This window comes from Lithobates pipiens, unplaced genomic scaffold, assembly GCF_037356315.1.
Source record: "Lithobates pipiens isolate NorthernLeopardFrog02 unplaced genomic scaffold, aLitPip1_a1.2 Scaffold_8, whole genome shotgun sequence".
NCBI lineage: Eukaryota > Metazoa > Chordata > Amphibia > Anura > Ranidae > Lithobates > Lithobates pipiens.
In genome coordinates, this window is record NW_027507903.1 from 635,730,905 (window position 1) to 635,754,673 (window position 23,769).

Genomic DNA, 23,769 nt, shown 5'->3' on the forward strand with positions numbered 1-23,769 from the left:
ACATTGAGTTCCACCTGGTGGGCATGTCCCATATAAGGCGGTTCTTGGGCAGGTTCAACTCCTTTTGGAGCTCAGCCAGCCGAGCATAGGCATTAAATGATTGGCGGAAATGCACACAGATTTTCCTGGCCTGCGTCAGGACATCCTGTAAGCCCAGGTACCTGCCCAAGAACCACTGAACCACCAGGTTAAGGACGTGAGCCACACAGGGCACATGGGTCAGTTGTCCCTGTCGGAGGGCGGAGAGGAGGTTGGTGCCATTGTCGCAAACCACCATTCCTTTCTTAATCTGGAATGGCATCAACCACCTCTCAGCCTGCCCCTGCAGAGTTGACAAAATATCTGCCCCAGTGTGGTTCCTGTCCCCCAAACAAACCAGCAGAAGCACGGCATGGCATCTTTTTGCCTGCGTACTTGTGGAGCCCCTTGAATGCCTTCGGAGCACCGCTGGTTCCAAGAACAGAGCACTGGAAGAGGCCATGGAGGAAAAAGAAGAGGAGAGGGTGGAGGAGAGAGGTGTGTCACAAACAGTAGTAGAATTTTGGAGGCATGGTGGCGGAACAGCCTCCAATACTACTGCACCTTGTCCTGCATCCTTCCCAGCTGCCAGAAGAGTGACCCAATGGGCCGTGAAAGATAGGTAATGTCCCTGTCCATGCCTGCTGGACCATGAGTCAGCGGTAATATCTACCTTACCGCTGACCGCCCTCTCCAGCGAGGCAAGGACATTGCCTTTCACATGCCGGTAGAGAGCTGGAATCGCCTTCCGTGAGAAAAAGTGGCATTTGGGGACCTGCCACTGAGGAACCGCACATTGCACAAACTCACGGAAGGGGCCAAGTCTACCAACTGAAAAGGCAGCAGTTGAAGTGCTAGCAATTTAGCCAAGCTAGCATTCAACCGCTGGGCATGTGGATGGCTGGGAGTGAACTTCTTTCGACGGTCCAGCAGCTGGGGCAGGGAAATTTGCCTGCTACAATCGGACGTGGGTGTCCTGCTAGCAGAGTGCCCGCAAGTACTTGGCTGTGACACACCTAATTCTACACCTTCATTCCTCTCAGTGTAGGTTTCAGAGAGGACTGAAGGTCTAGTGGGGTTGGAGATCCTAGCTGATGAGAAACAAGGAGAGGTCCGCTTTGTTCTTTGGTGGGAGTCTTTGAGGTACGCTTGCCAACGAGCTGCATGGCAGGTCAACATATGTCTGGTCAAGCACGTGGTGCCCAAGCGGCTGATGTTTTGGCCACGCGAGATACGCTTGAGACATATGTTGCAAATAGCAGCGATGCGATCTGATGCTTGGCTTTGTCCCTCACCATCCCTATCCTCCTGTTGCCTACTGTGGGTGTGAGCTGGGGGACCCTGGGGGTCGCGACCTGGAGCCAGTTGCAGCCAAGTCCATCCTCACCACCAGAGGCACTGGTGAACACCTGCTGGCTCTTAGACTCCACGCCCCAGGGAATCTTATGCTCTAACCCCAGTGGGATCTGTCCCCCATCTGCAGCAGTCAGCCGTAGGGTCCACAACCTTGCGGTGCACTCCAGATCCCTACGGTGTGCACCTCGCCTCAAGGTGACCTGACAGGTCCTTATTGGTCTGAGGTCCACAAGCTGTTATAATCATTGCTCTCTACAACTGTTCAAATGACTCCTGTTCATTTCCTTTTGGGCCTCCCTCTCCCAGGCATTTCCAAACCATTATAGAAACTTGGGTCCTTTATACTACTAGCAGCAAAACGAGCCATCCCTAGACATTGGCTCTCTTTCTCTCCTCCTACTGTCCACCATTTTTCTCTCTATAATTGCAGATATACACAGGATGGGACACATGACTGCAAGATTGATGGTAACCTACCCCAGTTTGATAAAACTTGGAAAGTTTGGGATGACTCAACATTCCCTCTTGAATCCGATAGCTACACACCCTCCTAACTCCCACTAGAAATACCTTTTGAACATCCTTTATATGTATATTGCTGTCAGACACATATTTCTTTTCTTTTTCAACCTGAACCAAAACTAGACCCTGTCTCTGTTTGATTTGTTTTCCTTTTGGAATCACAGTCTGGGGTACTATTTGTTTAAATGCTTTAATTGTAAGGGATAGACATATATATTGAATGTGATTTGAAAAGTAGTTCAGCCATGTTCAAGTGATATGTTTTATATGTCTTCCACTTTATGTAGCATTGTCTGTGTTTACCTATGCTGATAAGTCACCATGTCAACAATTAAGTTAGAAGGCCATTCTGGCCACAGGAGTGTACACCCAATACTCCTTATCAATCATTTGCTTTTCACAATGAAAAGTAATTTTGTAATGAAAAAGCTGTTCAGCCATTATATTCTCCACAATGGAGTTTTCCTCTTTGGCCAGGACTACCTCCATCTAAGCGTGTGGAGGTTCCCGGTTAAAGGTGATAGAAGGTATGGTTAGTGATCAAAATATTGATCAACAGAGAGGAGATTGTAAAGGAAAATCGTAAGTTCTGTATATAATTGTATTCTATGTTGTATGTATTGCATACACGGCACTAATAATGTTTTCATTACATGTTTGCATTCTTTCGAGTCCTGATTAGGATTAGCCTGCCTATGTTACGCCCCTTGTTACCATAAACATACAATTGTAATATTAATGTTATACCTACGTAATCATGTTTTTAAAAACCTTCAATTGTGTCAAAATAAACAGAACAGTTATGTTGGAAGGAGTGTATATTTTGTGTCTGTTCCCTATTGCAGTAGTTATTAATAATCTGGAACCACTAATCAATATAAGGATAGGAGTTGCCTATCAATAAAATATCCAGGACAATACTGAACTGGCCAGCAATGAGTGCAGATCTAAATCCCATAGAGCTCCTGTGGAGGGATCTCAAAACAGCAGTTGGGAAAAGGAACCCTTCCTATCTGTGAGACTTGGAGCAGTTGGCAAAAGAAGAGTGGTCCAAAATTCCAGTAGAGAGGTCTAATAAATGAATTGATGGTTGCAGGAAGAGATTGAGTTCAGTTATTTTTTCCATGGCGTGTGCTACTAAATATTAAATTGAGGTTGCCAATAATTTTGTCCAGTACATTTTTGGAGTTTTGCGTGGAATGCGTCAGATTTGGCTCTTTGTTTTTCCACTTTTTTTGTGTCATACCAATACAAAGAAAATAAATAAACATGAGAATGCCTAAACATTTGTAATTGCAACAATTTTCTGGGCAAAGTGGTGCATTATCTGACAGAAATGCAAGGGTTCCAATATTTTTGGACATGGCTGTATAATGTTTGCTCACTATACTTAATGTATTATGCCTCTAAAGTTTCTTGTAGGGAACATCCTATCTGTTTGTTTTCTTTTCTTTTTTGGATTCATCTTTGATTGATAATGCACCACTTCGCCCAGAAAATTGTTGCAATTACAAATGTTTAGGTACAGTGCACTTTGAATGCCTGTTTCTGTAATTGGTTACCCTTTCATGTTCTGAATAATAAAATCCTGTAGAATACTGTCTAGCTCATTGCAATGTTCAGTGTGAGGCATGACACTCATACTAACAAAAAAGTTGGAAGCCATTTTTATTTCTTTTTGTAAAATCATTTTTTAAAGAGTTTTTTCCAAAGTATTTCTGCTTGGAGGGGTGTAGAGGACTGACCTTTTTCTCATGAAATGCCCACTTTAACCACTTCAGCCCTGGAAGTTTTTACTCCCTTAACCACTTGCCAACCAGCCGCCGCAGTTGTACTGCGGCAGAATGCCACGGCTGGGTGAAACAACACTATGTTATGTCGCTTCAACCTGTGGACACCGGGCCACTAGGACACATAGGCTCCCGGAGTCGATGCGAGTGCCTGACGGTAGCTATTGGCTACTTCCTTTTTTTAGTACCGTTTACGTCATCACGTTCAAAACTAAAGACCGTCAGACCTAGTCTGCTGGAAAGTCCGGTCGTGTGTACGTGGGATTAGTTGCTATTGTTCGGCCAGTGGGGAGTATTTAACCAGTTGAGGTCCGGGCCATAGCCGAATGACAGCTACAGCGCAGACTTCAATTTCCGGGAGGCCATCATAGGACATCCTCACCTGTGCACACGCCCCGCGCGCCCTACAGTGCGAGCGGGGAGTGTGCTGTAATCACTGAGTCACGAAGACTCGGCTGATCACCGATCCTAGTAAGGGGCCAATCCCGGCCCCTTACCATGTGATCAGCTGTCAGCCAATGACAGCTGATCACATGATGTAAACAAAAGCTCGGTAGTCAGCTATTTTTTCTCCTCACGCTATTAAAAAAAGCCGAGGTAAAGATGCCTTCTCTGTGCCATTCAGTACTCCCTGCCAGTGCCACCTATCAATGCCCAAGTGTGCCACCTATCAATGCCCACCAGTGGTGCCAATCAGTGCCACCTAGCAGTGCAGTCTGTCAGTGTAAGCAAGCAGTGCTGATCAGTGCCCATTATTGCCGCCCATCAGTGCCCATCACTGCCACCTATTGGTGCCCATCACTGCTGCCTCTTCAGCGTACATCAATGAAGGAGAAAAATTACCTGTTTACACAATTTTATAACAAAATATAAAAAAATATCTTTTTTTTTTTAAAATTTGGTCTTTCAATTTTTTTAACAAAAAATAAAAACCACAGAGGTGATCAAATACCACCAAAAGAAAGCTCTGTTTATGGGAAAAAAAATAGAAAAATTTTATTTGGGTACAGTGTTGTATGACCGCTCAATTGTCATTCAAAATGCGACAGCGCTGAAAGCTGAAAATAGGTCTGGACAGGAGGGGGGTTTAAGTGCCCAGTAAGCAAGTGGTTAAGCTGTGCTAATTTACCTGCTACATGAGGTGAGAGGTGGGGGGAAACAATATCACTCACTTTGGATGGAGTACATTAACTAGAGTGTGGCACATGCACTTTATACTGGATGCACTTTATCGGATGAACTGACTTGCATATTGAGATCCAGCACTTTACTTTACTTTCTGCACTTTGAAAATGTTGTGTCACAAATTGTTTCATATTTGCAGAAGAATTTATTTGCACCGATTGTCACTTTGCACTTTTTGTTAACTGTCACTTTGCACTTTATTTGGATATTTGTTTCACAATCACCGATTACTGGTACCTGTATTAATTTAGGTTGTTACAGTCATTATTATTAGTATTAATATTTTTGCACTGCAATTAATTAGTTGCTAATACTGCAATATGTTGCACATTTCGTTTATTGGTCACTGTTAATTTATTTAAGGACACATTCTCTTTGAGGTTATTAAGAGCCACATTTCTTTTATTTTTCATCTACCATAGTCATTGCAGAAAACCACTGGGGATATCATATATTTGGTAGCAGAACAATGGCCTCCTAAAAATGTGTGTTGCAGGACTCAAATATATCTCTTATGCCGCGTACACACGATCGGAATTCTCGTTGGAAAAGCCTTGGATGGTTTTTCCAACTAAATTCCCACAGAATTCCGCTCAAGCTTGTGTTGCCTACGCACGGTCAGACCAAATTCCGAACTGTCAAGAACGCGGTGACGTACAACACGTACGATGAGCCGTGAAAATGAAGTTCAATGCTTCCGAGCATGCGTCGAATTGTTTCCGAGCATGCGACGGAATTTTATGCGCCGGAAATTGCCACAGACGATCGGAATTTCCGTCCATCTGAAAAATTGAGAACCTGCTCTCAATCTTTTGCTGGCCGAAATTCCGCCAGCAAAAGTCCGATGGACCATACACACGGTCGCATTTTCCGACCAAAAGCTCAAACCGGTCTTTTGCTGGCAGAATTTCCAATCGTGTGTACGCGGCATTGGTCCTCTTGCAAAGTGAAGCAAATAAGTGTTGTTTTTGTCAGTTTTGTCAGTTAAGTCCACCTAATGCAGCTTCCTGTGATAAGGTGGCAATGAGTAGGATTACATGTAGGCTGTGCCTGCTTACACTACAATGGGGTAAGAAGATGTTACGGGGGGCGTGGCTATAAGAATTATCACTAATAATACACAAATCATTAGACTTGTCAGTTATCACCTGGTCACACCTTGTCTTGCCCACTGCTTTCCGTATTGGGAACACTGCCCCTGTTGCTGAAGTTCTCACACTGTGAACTGCAGTGTCTTAAAGGGGGAACACATGAGACAAAAATGAAGGAGGACTTTGGTTAGTCATGGAAGGTGAGGTGTTTTTTTTTTAAATGTATTTCTTACTTGATGAGGATTGTGTATTATGTAGTAACTGAGTGCAGTATAAATCATATATTTAATAAAAATTTCACCTCAAACAGAAATTTATAGAAAAAGGCTACCCCCAGACCTCATTGACCAGGCTCATATGGTTTACAATACCGATGACATTCCAAAATCAAAACAGCGATCACAAGAAAATGTAGGAACAAGATTCATAACTCAATTTCACCACAAACACTGGAAAATGGAGAGCGTTTTCAAAAAACACTGGTCTATACTACAGCAAGACCCACACTTAAAAACCACTATTCCTACAATGCCACAATTTGCCTATAGGAAGGCTCCAAATATAAAAGGGAAAATCGCTCCTAGCAAAATGAAATCTGCCCAATCTATTTCCAATAACATTCAACTAACACTCATTCCTCTGGTGGGCATGTTTCAGTGTAAAAAATCCCTGTGCCTGACTTGTGCTCATATTGAACATGGTCAAAAATCCTTTGCTCATAAGGGTAAGACATACACATCCACCACCTTCCATAACTGTTCTTCCATGTTTGTGGTCTACTGTCTAGTTTGCCCTTGTGGCATGCTATATGTGGGCCGTACAATCAGAGCCCTTAGAGCCAGATTTGGGGAACATCGCAGATTTGTCGATGCTGGTCTCCCTAAACATAGTGTCCCCCGCCACTTTCTAGAATATCATAAACAATCATCCAAGGATCTAAAAGTTTGGGTCCTTGAATCAATTCCAGATAAATTTCCCCCAGCAGAACGTTTCAAAAGACTGTGTCGTCAGGAAACGTATTGGATTTTCACTTTGGATACTATGTCTCCTAGGGGAATGAACGAGGAGATCGAGATCAGCACTGTTATTTAATCAAGTGCTGGTGTGATTTTCCTCTGGTCATGCCTCAGTGGGTTGCCCGGTTACTGGTGAATGGATACCCAGTCTTATCCACTAAATAGCTCATTTGGGCAACAAACACAAATTTGGCACCACCCCTTTTTTTTACCACCCCCCCTTTTTGTTTTTGTTTTTACCACCCCCTTTTCCTTTTTTTTTTCTTCCCCTTCCCCTTTTTTATACAATATTATGTTCCCTCTAGAGAGTATTGGGACAGAAAGATGTTTGTATATACTCACGTATATACATGCGTTTGTTGCACATGTACATGTTTACAACTGCACGTACGTGCAGGTATGTGGGTATGCATGAGCTGTTATTATATTTGTGTGCGTGTGTGTATATGTATGACTATATGTGTGCACACATATATACACAGTGGGTATCCCCAGCATTATCCATTAACCATTTATTATCTGAAGATTCGATTTTATCCTTTTGAGAAGTATTTTTGGTCATGATATAGCTTAGAACCTTAATATTATACCTAGCATAGAGTCCTTTCTTTCCTCCATTCTCACCATTTTCTTAATTCATTATAATTTATAATAATCAATTGATTTCCAAATTGCTAATAATTTTCTTAATTCATTTTTTGGTTAATTTACTTATAAAAATGTATTAATTTTAAATTTGAGGTATATTTATACATTTTATATTTATGTATTTAATCAATTAGTGAATTGATCGATTTCTGCAAACGTTATAAACTTATCTTCCACTATTAATCAGCAAGCTTCTTACTCATATTTACATTCACTTCGGTCTCCAGCCATCTACCTCTTTGAATCTGTGTATTTGATTGATGGGCCGGCCAGCCCATCAGATCTCTCTGTTTCTATTTCCTCTGTAATATAAGACTGCCAGGTTTGCCAGCCAATCATGGTCTGATGAAGAAGCTGTAGCTTCGAAATGCATTACCATTCCTTGCCACTGTGAATAATCCCATTTCCTGTTCCTGTGAAGTCACCACCAGCTGCTTCTTGTTTCCTGCCTCCTGGTTCCCAGCATTCTCTGGATCCCTGTAAGATCACACCAGTGCCCCAGGCTGCAAAGGGAAGACATTTATGAGACTCCAGGACTGGCGATTTTCACCACATACTGAACTCATCTAATTTAACCTGTGAGTTACTACTTGTTTTTATTAAATATATGATTTATACTGCACTCAGTCTGGCGCCCCACTGTTCCCATTTCTACACAGAGCTCATCGCTTCACTCTAAGGGAGGTGCCTCCAGGTGCTAATCATACAAGATCTCCGATCATTTATGGACATTATGTTTTAACAAATGTTTTAATATTATGTGTGCTTATTCACACACATTTTATGTATACCTATATTCCAGTTGCTATATAATTTTATGTTATCACCATATCTAGCGCCGCTGTTCACCCCTGTTTTTATTATGTAGTAATTGAATAGGGTACTTGTTTAGTGCTCACAAACAATGGTGTATTGGGGCATATATGTAAAATATGGCCATATTTCAGCACTGGGGATCCACAGGTGTTTAATGCAGCCGCCAGTAAAAATGAATTACAGTAGCTGTCTCCAAATTGTGGCCTGGGGGTCAGATGTGGCCCTTTGCTTGCCTTTACTTGGCCTTTGGGGCACTCTTCCATCTGTTGACATCAAAAATCAGGCAGAATTCCTGTCATTGATACCAACAATGAGCCACTATTCCTCCCACTGACACCAACGATAAGGCAGGTTTCTTTCCATTGACACCAACCATGTGGCACTATTTCCCCAACAATGGGGCACTATTTATTCCAATGATACCAACGATGGGTCACTACTCCTCCCACTGACACCAAAGATACAGCATTGTTTACTCCTACTGGACACCAGGACATTTTCTACTCCCACTGGCCATAGTCTGGCTTCCCAAAAGTCTGAAGGACAGTAAACTTGCTCTTTTTTTTCTTTTTCAAGGATTTTATTAGAATTTTTTTCAAAGTTAACAAGTTTACAACAGATAATGCCAATCTGGCAAGTATTTCAAAATGATCAGTCATATACAGTTGGGAGAACAGAAAACTTATGGCAAGTAATCAACAATCACAGTCAAACAAAATCTCCTGCGCTCAACAGTAGCACAATGGCAATGGAAGAAGCCTGGAATTCCTATGGCTCCCATTCCATTCACAGACCTTGCTGCCCTCCAAGGGTCAGGGGATACCCAACGGGAACACTGCGCTTTACCCAAGTGATATTTATTAAAATCAAAAGGAAGGAAACATACTCACAAACAAGAGGATAGTAAAAGCATATCAGAGTCCCTGAGGCTCTGAGGAAGAGGGGATCTCCCCTTGAAACGCATCAGCCATCTGGAAGGTTCTCCAGCGTGTCGGACACAGTCCGGTGACCCGGTTGCTTTTTGTTCATTATGGACTCTGATGTGCTTTTACTATCCACTTGTTTGCGAGTATGTTTCCTTCTTTTTGATTTTAATAACTATTACTTGGGTAATGCGCCCTCTCTTCATCCTTTTAAAGTATTCAACAATATCAGAATAATTGAGTATTGCCATATCCAAAAATGAACAGCTGACATACCGTGTCCATCAAACATATATAGTGTTATATGTTACATCTATCCTGTGCAATTGATGTTAAATTTGTATTTCCATAACTGAGCTTGTAATTGGATGTTAACTGAGCTCAAGGTAATCTCGTTATTCTAAAGAGATGTCAGAGTGTCTCCTTATGGGTCGGGAAGTACATATGTGCTGGGGTTGTAAACAAAACAAAATTGAAAGGGAGAGCCCAACCCTCCGAGTACTGGATATACCAATGATTAGTAAACTGGCCTTATGTTTAGAAAGTTTGAAGACCCCTGAATTACAGGATATGGTTGTATATGTAAGCATATGAATGCACACCCCTGGGAACATTCTTTCTCCATTTCCCCTCCTTCCTTCTCCCCCCGCTCTCTCCTTTACCCCCCTCCATTTACCCCACCTCTTTCCCTCTCTCTCCCCCCTCCCTTCTTCACTCTCCATCCCTCCCCTCTCCCTTTCTGTCACATTCTCTCTCCACCCTCTCCCTTCTCTCTCTCCTCTGTCTCTAGCTCTCTCCTCCCTCTTTCCTCTCCTTCTCCTTTTTTATTCTCTATCGTATTCCCATCGCTTCCCCTCCCCTCATACTCCTTTTTCTCTCCTCCCTCTTGATTTCTCTCTCTCTCTCTTTCTATCTCTTCCTCCCTCTCTTTCTTTCCCCTTTCCCTTCATGCTCCCTCTCTCACACACTCTCTTTCCCTCTCTCCCTTCTCCTCCCCTTCTCTCCCCTTATTTCTCACTCTCCTCTCCTCTCCCCCTTCCCCTCTCCCTTCCTTTCTCTCTACCCCCTCCCCTCTCCCTTTCTCTCTCCCCCTCCCCTCTCCCTTTCTTTCTCTCTCCCCCCTCCCCTCTCCCTTCCTTTCTCTCCCCCTCCCTTCTCCCTTCCTTTCTCTCTCCCCCCTCCCTTCTCCCTTCCTTTCTCTCTCCCCCTCCACTCTCCCTTCCTTTTCTCTCTCCCCAACCTCTCCCTTCCTTTTCTCTCTCCTCCAACCGCTCTCCGCCTCTCTTTCTCTCCCCATCCTCTCCCCCTCTCCCTCCCAATCTCACCTATTTCCCCTTATCGTTTCTCACTTGTACTTCCCACCCTCTTGCTTTGTCTCTCTCTCACCCTCTCTTCTTCCCCTCTCTCTTCCTCCCTCTCCCTATCCAATCCTCTTTCATCCTCCCTCTCCCTATCCAATCCTCTTCCTTCCTCCCTCTCCCTAGCCAATCCTCTTTCTTCCTCCCTCTCCCTAGCCAATCCTCTTTCTTCCTCCCTCTCCCTATCCAATCCTCTTTCTTCCTCCCTCTCCCTATCCAATCCTCTTCCTTCCTCCCTCTCCCTATCCAATCCTCTTCCTTCCTCCCTCTCCCTATCCAATCCTCTTTCTTCCTCCCTCTCCCTATCCAATCCTCTTTCTTCTCTCTCTGATTTACTCCCTACTTCTCGCCCCCTTCCCCTCCTCTTTCTCTGCCCCCCCCCCCCTGTTTTAGGACAATTGGCAAGTTTTTAACAACATATGTTGAAAAACCAATAACATTTTCATAATTTTGTAACATCTGCAGTCAGAAATGTATATTAAAGCCCAATATTCACCTGTAATTCACAGTTGAAACATGAATATGCTTCTATTTATTTATTCTTCCAGACTTAGCGACCACTTTACGTAATCTTGCCCAGAATAGCTGCTGTCCATTTTCATGATCTGGCCAGTCCAGATAGGTCTTCTTATTCAAAAGCTTAGTCAGTCTATGGTAATACTGCAGCTCTTCTCTGGAGATCTTATCAAGGAATATCAGTATAAGAGATTCCTTACTCTCTGTTAGTAGCTTGTACGTTGCCATCCTCATTTCCAGGGAACACCAGTTACTCTGCAAGTAATTATGGGTAATGATACAGACCGTCCATCTGCTGCTATAGATACTGTCCATAATGTTCTCCACAATGTCTCTGCCGACCTCAAAATCCCGGTTATGGATACACACTTTGAAGAATGGAGGACCCTTCTGCTCCAGGTTGGGAAGAAGTTGCTCTGTGACCCAAAGCTCATCGTTTGTGTTGTAAGACACAAAAACATCATATTCGTACTTTTCTTTTTGCTGGAGCCTGTGGTTTAGCCAGCATTTAACAATGTAGACTATGTACAGAATATACCATTGGATACTCTCATGAAAAAGAGATAAGCACATAAACAGCAGTGTGCACGAACAACTCAGTACAAACAAAATAAAATCCAAATCACTCCGACAAGTACTGTTTAGGAAAAATATAAAATTCATGCTGACGTCCTTGATGATACATTTTTGATTGTAAAAACCAATGGCGGACACATGTGTGTTAGATTCCAGCCATAAGAGAAATCCATAGAACTTACAACTACAGGGAAAAGTTGTCTGCAAAAAATAAATGTACTTCAAGTTGGACATTGAGTCAAATACGATTGACTCCATCTCTTGCATGTTCTGATTTTCAATGATGAGAAATTCCAAATCCCGTAAATCGCTAAAAACATCCTTGGAATCCAAATGATCTATTCCGGCATTATTTAAATGTAAAACTTTGAGATGTGATAGTCTTTGAAAGATTTTATTGATGTTTATCTGATTATATTTAATGATGCTATTAATATTGTGCAAATAAAGGAACTTTAATGATGATATGTCTTTCAAGGAGTTGATAATAATATTGCTATTAGAAAGAGCCTGTGGCTGTACAGAGTAATACAGTTTTTCAAGTTTTGTAAAACTGGCAAATGGGCTCCACTGTGCATCCAGATTTGTAAAATCTAAGGTGTTTTCCAAATGTAATTCTTTAACTTCAGCGAATAAAGCACAGCTGAGGGCTACGGTGGATGAATCTATTTGTAAGCTCTCAAGAAAAGGAAATTCATCTAAAACGTCACTTGCCAGGAATAAAACATTGCTCTTTAGTGAGATATTTCTTAAGGATCTTCGTATATCATCCCACCAATACAAATCAACATTAAAATCAAAGGTTAGCTTTATATCTTCAAGAAAGAGATATCTAAATGCGTCAGGATGAAATGTATTTACCACATTTTCATATAAATTTAAATGTCTTACCATAAACAAATTGGAAAATGTGAATTCACCAATTCTGAATATGTTGTTATGTTGAAGATTCAAAAGCTGTAATTGATGCAAACCATCAAAGGCAAAGTCATCGATGTGATTAATTTTGTTGTTCTCCAGGGATAAGCTTTTAAGTTCTTTTAAGCATGCAAACTGTCCCTTCTGTAGCCTTAGTAAATAATTAAAAGATACATTTAGGTAAACTAGCTTCAACATCGGCACAGATTCATTGTTGCACAACTTTAAACTTTCCAGGTTATTATTTGATAAATCCAGTTCCAATAAATCATCAAATTTTTGCATTTGTTTTACCCCAAACTTACCCAAATCATTGCCTGATAAATTTACCTTCTTTATGTTTTTACAGGAGCCTCTGAAAGTGTTAATTTTATGTACGGAAGAAAACATGAGAAGAAGTTCCTCTGTTTTAAAATAAGAAGCACTAGCACAGATTGGAAATGTATGAATTCCAGCATTTTGAAATGAAATTGTTTTGATTGTCTTAATACCTGATTTATAGAGTTCTTCAATATCAGTGCCAGATCTGTCAGCAGTAAAACGCTCCAGATGTGGAAAGTTGCAGAGAGACTTAGTTTCAATGATGGTTAATGGACTGGCGCTCAGGTCAAGGTGGCTGATGTTGAAATCTACAAACTGCCCATCACTTGTAGGATTTTGTGAAGTAAGACAATCAGCCGTTCTAAGTTTACGAATGTCATTGTCAAGTATAGAAAGTTTTTTAAGGTTTTTGAATATTCCTAGTGATGCTGTTACTTCAGATAGATAACGGATGTTGTTATTTTCCAAACCAAGATTGTCCAAGAGATGTAGATGGTTGAATATGGAAATGTTGAATGCTGATAAATGTATAAAAGATATTTTCAGTTCTTGCAGTGAATTCAATCCATAAAAAGTATCCTTATGAAATGTAATGTTATTAGACACAGATGCTGCACTGATCCAAAGAGTGGTTAGTTGAGGAAGACCACTGAAGGTACCAGGTTCGAGGTCAACATCTCTTGTTTCTATGTAGAGAACATTCAGTCTTGTGAATCGAGAGAAGACTCCATGTTCCATTGTCACACCACGATAGTTCTTTAGACAAAGCCAATCCGTTTCCAATGGGGCATCTTTCAGTGCCAAGTGAAGGTTTTTCACCTGGTCACAATGGACGGCAATGGAAAAATTGAATTCCTCAAATCCCTCACATATGTCAAACTTCAGATCCATGAACTGTGCATAATAATTCTTTTCCAGAACCTGACAGTTCTGTCTGAGGAGAGATTGACAAAAAGAACAAAAAAAAATCAAGCAAAGAAGCTGTGAGAAAACCGAGCTGTAGATATTCATGATGTCTTTTTGTGGTTGGTATGTAGAACCAACTGTGAAAATTAGCTGACATAGAGACTTGACTGGTGTTCAAGGTATTTATCTGATCATACTTCCCTTTCCTAATTGTGCAAGATAACCAACGCAAAACAGGAAATACACCCACAATATCTTCAAAGGAAGATTCAAGTCTCACTTTACCCATAACTGTATGTAGTAGAAACCTATACTATTTAAATGTCATTTGTATACTGTCAGAAGCGTGTATTTATCAGGGGGATTATACTGTCAAGAACTAATCAATAAAGGCTTGTCAAATGTAATACCGTTTTAACACCCAGAAATGGGTAACAAGTCTAATTTATACAGGGGACACTGCATTAGAAAAGTTAGGGGAGCATCTTAACACTGGGGAAACAGTATTAGGATGTCATAAAGGTAGCAGGATGTGTAAAGAAGCCTTGGAACTATAGTGCAGTGATTGCTGTAGATTTGTATGTCTACATAGATCATCCTTTCTCAATCTTTGAAACACAGAAACACCCTTAAAATAACTTTCCAGGCTCAAGGAACTTCTGATAAAAATGTAAAAATGACTATATCTACAACTCATGATACATTAGTGTGTTGGTCAGCGGGAGGAATGCTCCCTACAGTTGTGGCCATTGGGAAGAATTATCCCCTTACAGATAGCTAAAAAGAAATGGTGTCGTAGGAACTTTTCTGAGGGGCATAAATTGCTCATTGCTCAAGGAACCCCAAGCAACCTATGGAGGAAACCTAGGGTTCCATAACCTTACCATAGATTGTATCACTCTTACCAAAGCGGGACTTTTCCAGCATCCCTGATCTAATTGACCAATTGTTTATAACAGTCATCAGTCTAGTCTTTTTCTCTGCTTCCTGATTATAAAATTGGTGCTTTTTATAGTTTTATGACTTCTTTGTCCCTATGGTCTCCCAAGATCTACCATACAGCCGTTGAAGATATTTCTTCCAGTGTTCTTCCAATTCATCCAGCAGATGCTGCCCCGGTAATATTGCTCCTGTTTATGTTGTGACCTTCTGTGCCTGAGGATATTCCACTGCCTGTCTGTGATAAAAGTCTCCAATATCCTTGTGTCAGACAGCCTAACTATACTGCTCCATTACTTCTGTGCCTTAAGGGGCCATGTAGCATTCAGCTGGAACCCATGCTGTGTCTGTGTGGAGTGGTCATCTTACCAGTTACTGCAAGTGTTACTGTATCTGTTATGCCGCATACACACGATCAGACTTTCTGGCAGACTAGGTCTGATGGTCTTCCTGACTAATTGACTTGGCCACACATGAATGGACTAAGTCCGTTCGAAAGTCTGTTCATTTTGAACGTGATGATGTAAAAGGGATAAAAAAAGGAAATTCAATAGCCAGTAGCCTATAGCTGCCCTTGCGTCGTATTTGGTCCGTCGGACCAGCACACAGATGAACGGTTTTCCCAATTTGAGTCCGTCGGATAGATTTGAAGCATGTTCTATTTCTAGGTCCACCGGATTTTATTCCCGAAAGACGAACGGATTAGCCCACATACGATCGGATTATCCCATCGGACCTAGTTTGCTGGAAAGCCCGGTCATGTGTACGAGGCATTAGACAGCCCATAGAGGAGTAACACTTGATGTAGATGGGGGAATCTTCCCTCTGAGATATTTTATTTTGATGTCAGAATACACCAGAATTCGATCAGTAAATTGACTTCTGTACAACCACAATGCCCATACATGGTTTGCCAGACAGTCCCTACTGAACTGGCCAAATTTCGATCCATGCATGGCTGGCTTTACTGAAGTGAGCCAATTACTGACACGTTACTGAGCCTGTTACAAAAGTGTTTTTGTGCCAATTACCACAAGAGATGCTGAACCGTGTAGAGCCTAACTAATAGTGCTACCAACTGTGTTATGCCACATTAGTGTTATTCTTTAAACTTTACTTTACTAAATCCAATACTTCAATAAGTGTTCTGTTGCTTCCTTAACCACTTGCATTTTAGTGTAAATATGAGATATGAGGTCTTTTTGACCCCCAGATCTCATATTTAACCTGTCCGTTTTTTTTTATTTATTTCTATTATAAGGGATGTTTACATTCCTTGTAATAGGAATAAAAGTGACACAATTTTTTTTTTTAAACAGTCTAAAAAAATTAAAATAAAAAAATTTAAATAAAAAAAGGTAAAATAAATAATTAAAAAAAACAATTTTTTTTTTAAACGCGCACCGTCCTGCCAAGCTCACGAGCAGAAGTGAACGCATACGCGAGTAGCGCCCGCTTTTGAAAATGGTGTTCTAACCACACATGAGATATCGCCACGATCGGTAGAGCGAGAGCAATAATTCTAGCACTAGACTTGCTCCGTAACTCAAAACATGCAACCTGTAGAACGTCGCCTATGGAGATTTTTAAGGGGAAAAGTTTGTCGCCATTCCACGAGCGGGTGCAATTTTGAAGCTTGACATGTTGGGTATGAATTTACTTACCGTAACATTATCTTTCACAATATGGAAAAAATTGGGCTAACTTTACTGTGTCTTATTTTTTAATTCAAATTTTTTTATTTTTTCCAAAAAAAGTGTGCTTGTAAGACCGCTGTGCAAAGATGGTATGACAGAAAGTATTGCAATGACCGCCATTTTTTTCTCTAGGGTGTTAGAAAGAAAATGTATAATGTTTGGGGGTCCTAAGTCATTTTTTAGTTTTTAACCACTTAACCACCTGACCATTTGGCTGGCCAAAGACCAGAGCGTTTTTTGCGATTCGGCACTGCGTCACTTTAACTGACAATTGCGCAAGTCGTGCAACATGGCCCCCAAACAGAATTGGCGTCCTTTCTTCACCACAAATAGAGCTTTCTTTTGGTGGTATTTTATCACCTCTGCGGTTTTTATTTTTGCGCTATAAAGCAAAAAAAGTGCAACAATTTTGAAAAAAAACTTTTTGCTTTGATAAATATCCCCCCCAAAAAAAATATATAAAAAAAAAAACATTTTCCCCTCAGTTTAGGCCAAATCGTATTCTAATATATATTTTTGTTAACAAAAAAAAAATTGCAGTGTTTATTGATTGGTTTGCGCAAAAGTTATAGCGTCTACAAAATAGAGGATAGTTTTATGGCATTTTTATTAATATTTTTTTTTTTCATTAGTAATGGCGACGATCTTCGATTTTTATCGTGACTGCGACCCGCAATCACACGGCGGCAAATTTAAAGGGACGTACCTGTACGCCCATTTGCCTGTCCGTGCCATTGTGCTGATGTATATGTACATGCGGCAGTCGGCAAGCGGTTAACTTGAAAACGACACATCTCAAAAAGAGGCTAGGTCCTTAAGTGGTTAGGTTGGGTACCCCCAGCCAGCCTCAGCACACATGAAATTGTTGGTAGGAATCCCTGACCATGTAAGCAAAGTAACATACCTGGGGGAGATCAAGCTGGAGAGGGGGCTTCTCTTGCACCTCTTGTCCAACACCCCTGGTAGTGATGACAGGAAGTGTGAGGTATAGAGTGGCACGAGAGCCACTGTAGCAAGCAGAGCCAGCTGGTGTTTGCAGGAATCAGATGATTGTAGATCACCGAGCAGGAACCAGGACCAGGAACATGGTCACCCTTGATCAGCAGACAGGAGTAAAGCCAGTACACAAGCCAAAAGGTCACCAACAGCTAGGCAGCATGGTACTGGAAGATCAGCAGAGGCAGAGTCAGGATACAAGCAAGGATTGGTACACAGCCAGGCAATGAGGTACAGGAATACAGGACAGGAGCAGAGTCAGAGTACAAGCCGAGGCCACAGCAGGCCGGCAGAAATCCAGAGACAGGTCAAGGATGGGCCAGGTCTTACACAGGTAGGCAGTAGAGGTATGCATCTTCACTGGTCTCACGATTCGAATTGATTACGATTATCATATCAAAGATTCACGAAGCATCATGATTACTGCCCATGGTTTTCATTAAAAAAATGAATTACACAATTCATTTACATTACACATCCCATTTATAATTATACAGCCCCCCAATATACATTACACAGCCCATTTATAATATACAGTCCCCCCCATTTACATCACACAGCCCATTTATATTATACAGCTCCCCTATTTACATTACACATCCCATTTATATAATCATCTTTCTCTCTCTCTCTCTCTCTCTCTCTCGCTCGCTTTCAATCTTTATTATTCATTTATTTATCTGTCTTTCCTTGTTTTATGAAAACCTGTCAGCACAAGCATTTATTTGTTATCTCTTGACTATTGTATAACAGATGTACCTTATTAAAAAACTGCCACCCCTTATACTCCAACCTTTCCCACCTTATCAATAAGAGCCAAACAACTTCTGGAGTAAAATAGGCCGTAGCAGCCTTAATTTATTAAGAAAAACGTATAAATATATATCAAATTAACATGAACAATTCAACCAAAAGACATCTGTTGTGAAAACAACCATCAGTCCTTCCTAGCGTTGGTCTTTGCAGGTCCACCATAAACCATATGTATCTCAATATGACACTGCCCAACCTCTCAAGTGAGTCATTTAGCCTCAAGCCGTCAGGCTGGCTCAGGCGCCCACTTGCCACAGTGCCCCCATAACCAATCTCCAGATAACCTCCATTACCTGGGATACCATCATCAGAACCCATCCCACCAACAGGTCCTGAGCTCATCATTCCACAAATCTCTTCCTTCACTCGTCAAGACCAACACCAGCCACAGCACCCAAGGGAAACGCCTTACCCTTGGGTGTCCCTCCACACCCGCAATGCTCTCTGCACACCATCCTGAAGCCCCAGGGCCCACATGTCCACCCCTACATCATTAAGGTGTACTCCGTCTCCCCTAATGTACCTCCAGGTCTCCACCTCCAATTCTAAGTGCCGTATTCCCAATCTGCCATTTTTAACCACAAACCTGCTAATATCCCAACATGGATTGAACCCCGTGGTCGTTTCCCCCCACATGTAAGATTAACACATCAGGGGGCCTGTCCAACCGAGCAAAACGGTGTACCTCCGTGACCATTCTGCTGCATAACATTTCCGTAAATCCCAGCCAACAAACGCAGGCTTCCTATCTGGAAAAGCCCAGCTGATACCCAATCGGCCTTGCATCTGCCCTTCTTCCACCCAACACACATAAGAGTGGCCCAAGATCCGTATCAAGCAAGGCCCTCTACCTGAAATAGAAGAAAAAACACGCAACACCTTGAACTAAACAAAAAACCCAACTTGCCTAACCTTTCTTACCAGTTAACACCCCACTATTACCATTCAGCCCCTACGATCAGTTGGGGGCGAATGTACAGTTTGAACCTGTTGGACTCCCAACGCCCAATATGCTTCACTGCTTCCGCATCCATTCCATACCTGGCTGGCTCCGTTGCCGCCCCTGTCCTGAAGGAGTGAGACGAAAATTCCAAACCCAACCCCTTCATGCACCTCCTGAAAATTGCCACAAATTGAAATTTAGAAAGAGGAAAACCATCCCCATGTATAAAAAAGAACCCGAAACCGCCATCCTACTGGCCATAAACCTTGTACCGCTTTTACTGGACAAAATGGCAAACCCGGCAAGGCAAATACCTGTATCGTCTTTCCCCGTCCACCTTGGTCCGTCTTGGATCTGCGTAACAGCACCATAACCCTCTCCTCTGTGAAGCTCACATCCTGATACTGAATGCCCTCTTGAACCTTCTTCGAGGGGCTGACCAACTCGCTAATTCTAAACACCTGGAAAAAAGGCCAAAAAGGAAGCCACCCTGAACAATCCTGCCTCATAAACCGAGGAACAAACCCTTTCTAACTGATCCAGCATACCCCTTAGGACACCAAAAGACACTGGGCGACTGGCATCTTGGCACCCAACTGTCTTCCTGTACCCCTTCAGGGCCTGGCATACCCAGAAGTCCTTTGTGAGATCCAGAACCCCTTGCCATTTGAACAAAAATTGCCAGGCTTGACATTTTTTTTACTCAGCGAGGACCCAGAAACCCCATCCTCCATGTGTCTGGATATAAAATATAACAGTACCAACCTCACCTCGGGGCCAGCCGGGTCCTCCCCTATCTCGTGACAAAAGGAGAACCATTCTTCCCATACCTTACTGAATGCCGCCCACGTAGTCGCCGTTACTAACCTCCTGATCCATCCTGCGATTTTTCCAATGCAGTCTCCCACAACCAGTCGGGACAAGGTACTCCGTGTTGCTCCATGGCCGGCACCAACTCCCGGAACCTGTCCCACTGAAAGCAAGATAATGCATCAGCTATCACGTTCTCTACACCAGGCAAATGCACTGAATGAATAAAAACGTTTAATTGTAGGCAGTGCAACACCAAATGTATAACCGGTGGCGATGATGCAGATACTTTGTTGATAACCTGTACTACTCCCATGTTATCGCCGTGAAAACGCACTTTCAGATCCCTGAAAGAAGCGCCCCATAGGTCAACTGCCAGTGCCACCAGAAAAAATTCCAGCAGCACCAGATTTTTGGTAAACTCTGCCTCAATCCAGGACTGCGGCCACAGGCCCACACTCCACTGACCCTGGAAAAAAGCCCCAAATCCCGATGCGCCGGCAGCATCCGTGAACAACTCTAGATCAAAGTTGCTAACTGGGCCTGCCATTCCAGAACGCCCTCCCATTAAAGGATTCCAATAAGCGTCCACAACAACGATTGTAAGACCCGGAGCTGACGATTGTAAGACCCAGAGCTGTACTTTACGCATTCCTAACATCCCAGTTATTCCTTTAAGATCCTCCAGCTTGTCCTCTGGCAAACGGCACACCATAGCCTCCGAGTCCAAGACGATGCCCAAGAAAGTAATCACCTTCCTTGGCCCTTGAGTCTTCTCCGACGCCAATGGTATGCCAAATTGCTCCGCTATGTGTTCCAGCTTAGTCAGCAGCACCCCACAGATCTTGGAAGCCGGCGGACCCATGCAGAGGAAATCATCCAGGTAGTGGATGATAGAGTTCACTCCCACAATGTTCCTCACCACCCATTCCACGAAGGAGCTGAAAGTCTCGAAAAAGGCACAGGATATCGAGCATCCCATCAGCAAGCATTTGTCAATGAAGAACTCATCATTCCAATGACACCCCAATAGCCTAAAGCTTTCCGTATGAACCAGGTGCAAATGGAAAGCCGATTCAATATCAGTCTTAGCCATCAACGCCCCCCGCCCATACTGGTGAACCCAGCCTATCGCCACACTAAACGAGGTGTAGCTTACCGTACAATCCTCCGGCTTAATGGCATTGTTAACCGACCTCCCTTTTGGAAAGGACAGGTGGTGAATTAACCTAAATTTGTTGGGCTCCTTCTTTGGCACTACCACAATGGAGAAACCACCAAATTAGGAAATGGTGCGGTGGGGAACGGGCCGCCCATGCGCCACAATTCTACTTCCTTACGCAGTTTCGTTGAAACTACGTACGAATGTAACATGGCTGATTTTAAATTTTGCGACACCGCCTCCAACTTACCTGGAATCCTGAAACTTTCATCAAAACCTGTCTCTATCAACCACGCTGCTTTCTTATCTGGTTACCTAGAAAAGAATGGCCGCATCCTTGTCACTCTCACTGGGGCCCTCCCTCTTGTGCACAGCATCTCCGGTATGGCCCTTTCCCTGCTTGAAGCATTTGGACAGGGGTGTGTCCCCCCGCAACCCAAACACTCATGTTTGTACTGACATGAGCCACCAAACCGGCAGGATCCTTCATTGTATTGCCAACATGTCCCCTGGCCGATTGTGCAGGGGAAGAAGGTCCACCCCCCCCCTGAAAAAATTGACCCGGGGCCCTCGCCAATGTCACAAGCTGCATCCAGGGGCTGATATCCTTATGATCCCATCTCAGCGACGGCCGCACTGCCCTCTATTGCCAAAACTGCTCATCATATCGCAGCCATGCTGTGCCCCCCTGTAAACTCTATACGCTTCCCCCACCGAGTCCATGTAACAAAAAAGAGCAGAATAATGCTAGCGTTCTTATCTCCAATGACAATGGCCATGATTGAGAACGCTTGCAACCAGTTGGCAAAGTCCTAGGAATCAGCCTATACCTCCTTTTTTCTTCATCTTCTTTTTTGGAATCATCAGGCTTCACCCTGTCCAGATTAAACTTCTCCAATGGCAGTAGTGAAAGTATCTCCATATACTCCCCTTTCCATATCTTCTCAAGCACTTCCGGCTTCAGATGCGCCCCCAAAGGCCCCTTGAAACAAACATACACTTCACATTTAGCAAAATCCGCCAAAACGGATAATGTCTTGTTTGTTCACGGCATCGACTACCCCAGTGGCCTTGGGGGTAACCGGCTGTTCCGTCAACGTGTTCCCCCCAACCAGGGGCCCGGCTGATGTCGCTGCTTCCGACCGGAGCTGCTCCAGCATGCTCTCCACGTCCGTCATGGTGGAATTCTCTGCGTGTTCTGCTTGTCCCGTCAAAGGTGCCTTCCCCTACATTAACTAAGGCCCTACCCCCTGACTCCGTCGCCCAATCCTACCATCCCTTACAGTGACCTATCGCTGGTCCCCTGTCACAATGTCATGCCAGCCCTCCGCTAGTCGCTCCCCTCCTCCGCTTCCAGGCTTTTTTCTCTCTCTTTCATCATTTTATGAAAAGCTTTACAGCACAAGCATTTATTTGTATCTCTCTCTCACTCTCTCATTCTTTATCTCTCTCACTCTCTCTCTCTCTCTCTCATTATTTATTTATCTCTGTCTCTTTTTATCCTTTTTTTAAAACTCACATTGTCTTTGACTAATGTTTTTTTTCTTTATAGTCCATATCTCAATACATTGTTGTATGTAAATTTTTACAGCACAAGCAGACAAAATAAAGTATCTCTTTCTAAATACAATTACTGCATATGTGTTTTTGTTCTCTTGTATTCATCGTCCCATACATTATACACACCTCATGTGATGTAGGACATTTTCGACTCCAGAGGCTTAAAGATCTCGTTTAATTATGTAGAAAAAAAGAATGGTCAGTTACAGGACGTCCCATACCCTATGCACACCTCATTTGAAACATATTTTACTGTAGCATTTTGGAGATATGTCATATTACTCGACTTTGGAGGCCTATAACGATGTTGTTTCTAATAAGTAGAAAAAAATAATGGTCAGTTCTAGTGTACAGGACGTCCCATACACTATTCACAACTCATGTGAAACCATTTCACTGTAGCGTTTGAGATATGTCACGTTATTCAACTGAGGAGGTGCATAAATAACGAATTTCCATTAAGTAGAAAAAAAAAGAATGGTCAGTTCTAGTACGGGATGTCCCATACCCTATGCACACCTCATTTTAAACCATTTTACAATAGCGTTATGGAGATATGTCACGTTATTTGACTTTGGAGGCCTATAACAACCTCATTTCTAATAAGTAGAAAAAAAAAAGAATGGTCAGTTCTAGTAAAGGACGTCCCATACACTAAGCATACCTCATTTGAAACCATTTTACTGTATCTTTTTAGAAATATGTTACGTTATTCGACTTTGGAGGCCTATAATGACCTCATTTCTAATAAGTATGTAGCACTGACCCCCGAAGGAGCTGCTGGTTTTGTTGGGCTTGCCGTTACCTTCTTGACTTCGCCTCCGTCTAGGGGTTCCTGTGGTAGATGGTCCAAAGAAATGCAGAAACTGACACTGAATCTTCTTTTGGG

At 42.7% G+C, this 23,769-nt stretch overlaps 2 protein-coding genes across 2 annotated transcripts in view; one reads left to right on the forward strand and one right to left on the reverse strand.

The window, feature by feature from the left end:
• LOC143961561 (uncharacterized) overlaps positions 1-23,769 on the forward strand; it is a 456,309-nt gene that overhangs the window by 116,184 nt on the left and 316,356 nt on the right. The gene's annotated exons all lie outside the window — the stretch shown is intronic.
• LOC143961560 (uncharacterized) lies at positions 11,114-14,117 on the reverse strand. Its single transcript, XM_077470869.1, has one exon. The coding sequence runs from the start codon at positions 14,063-14,065 to the stop codon at positions 11,252-11,254; it is 2,814 nt and encodes a 937-aa protein (XP_077326995.1). The 5' UTR covers positions 14,066-14,117; the 3' UTR covers positions 11,114-11,251.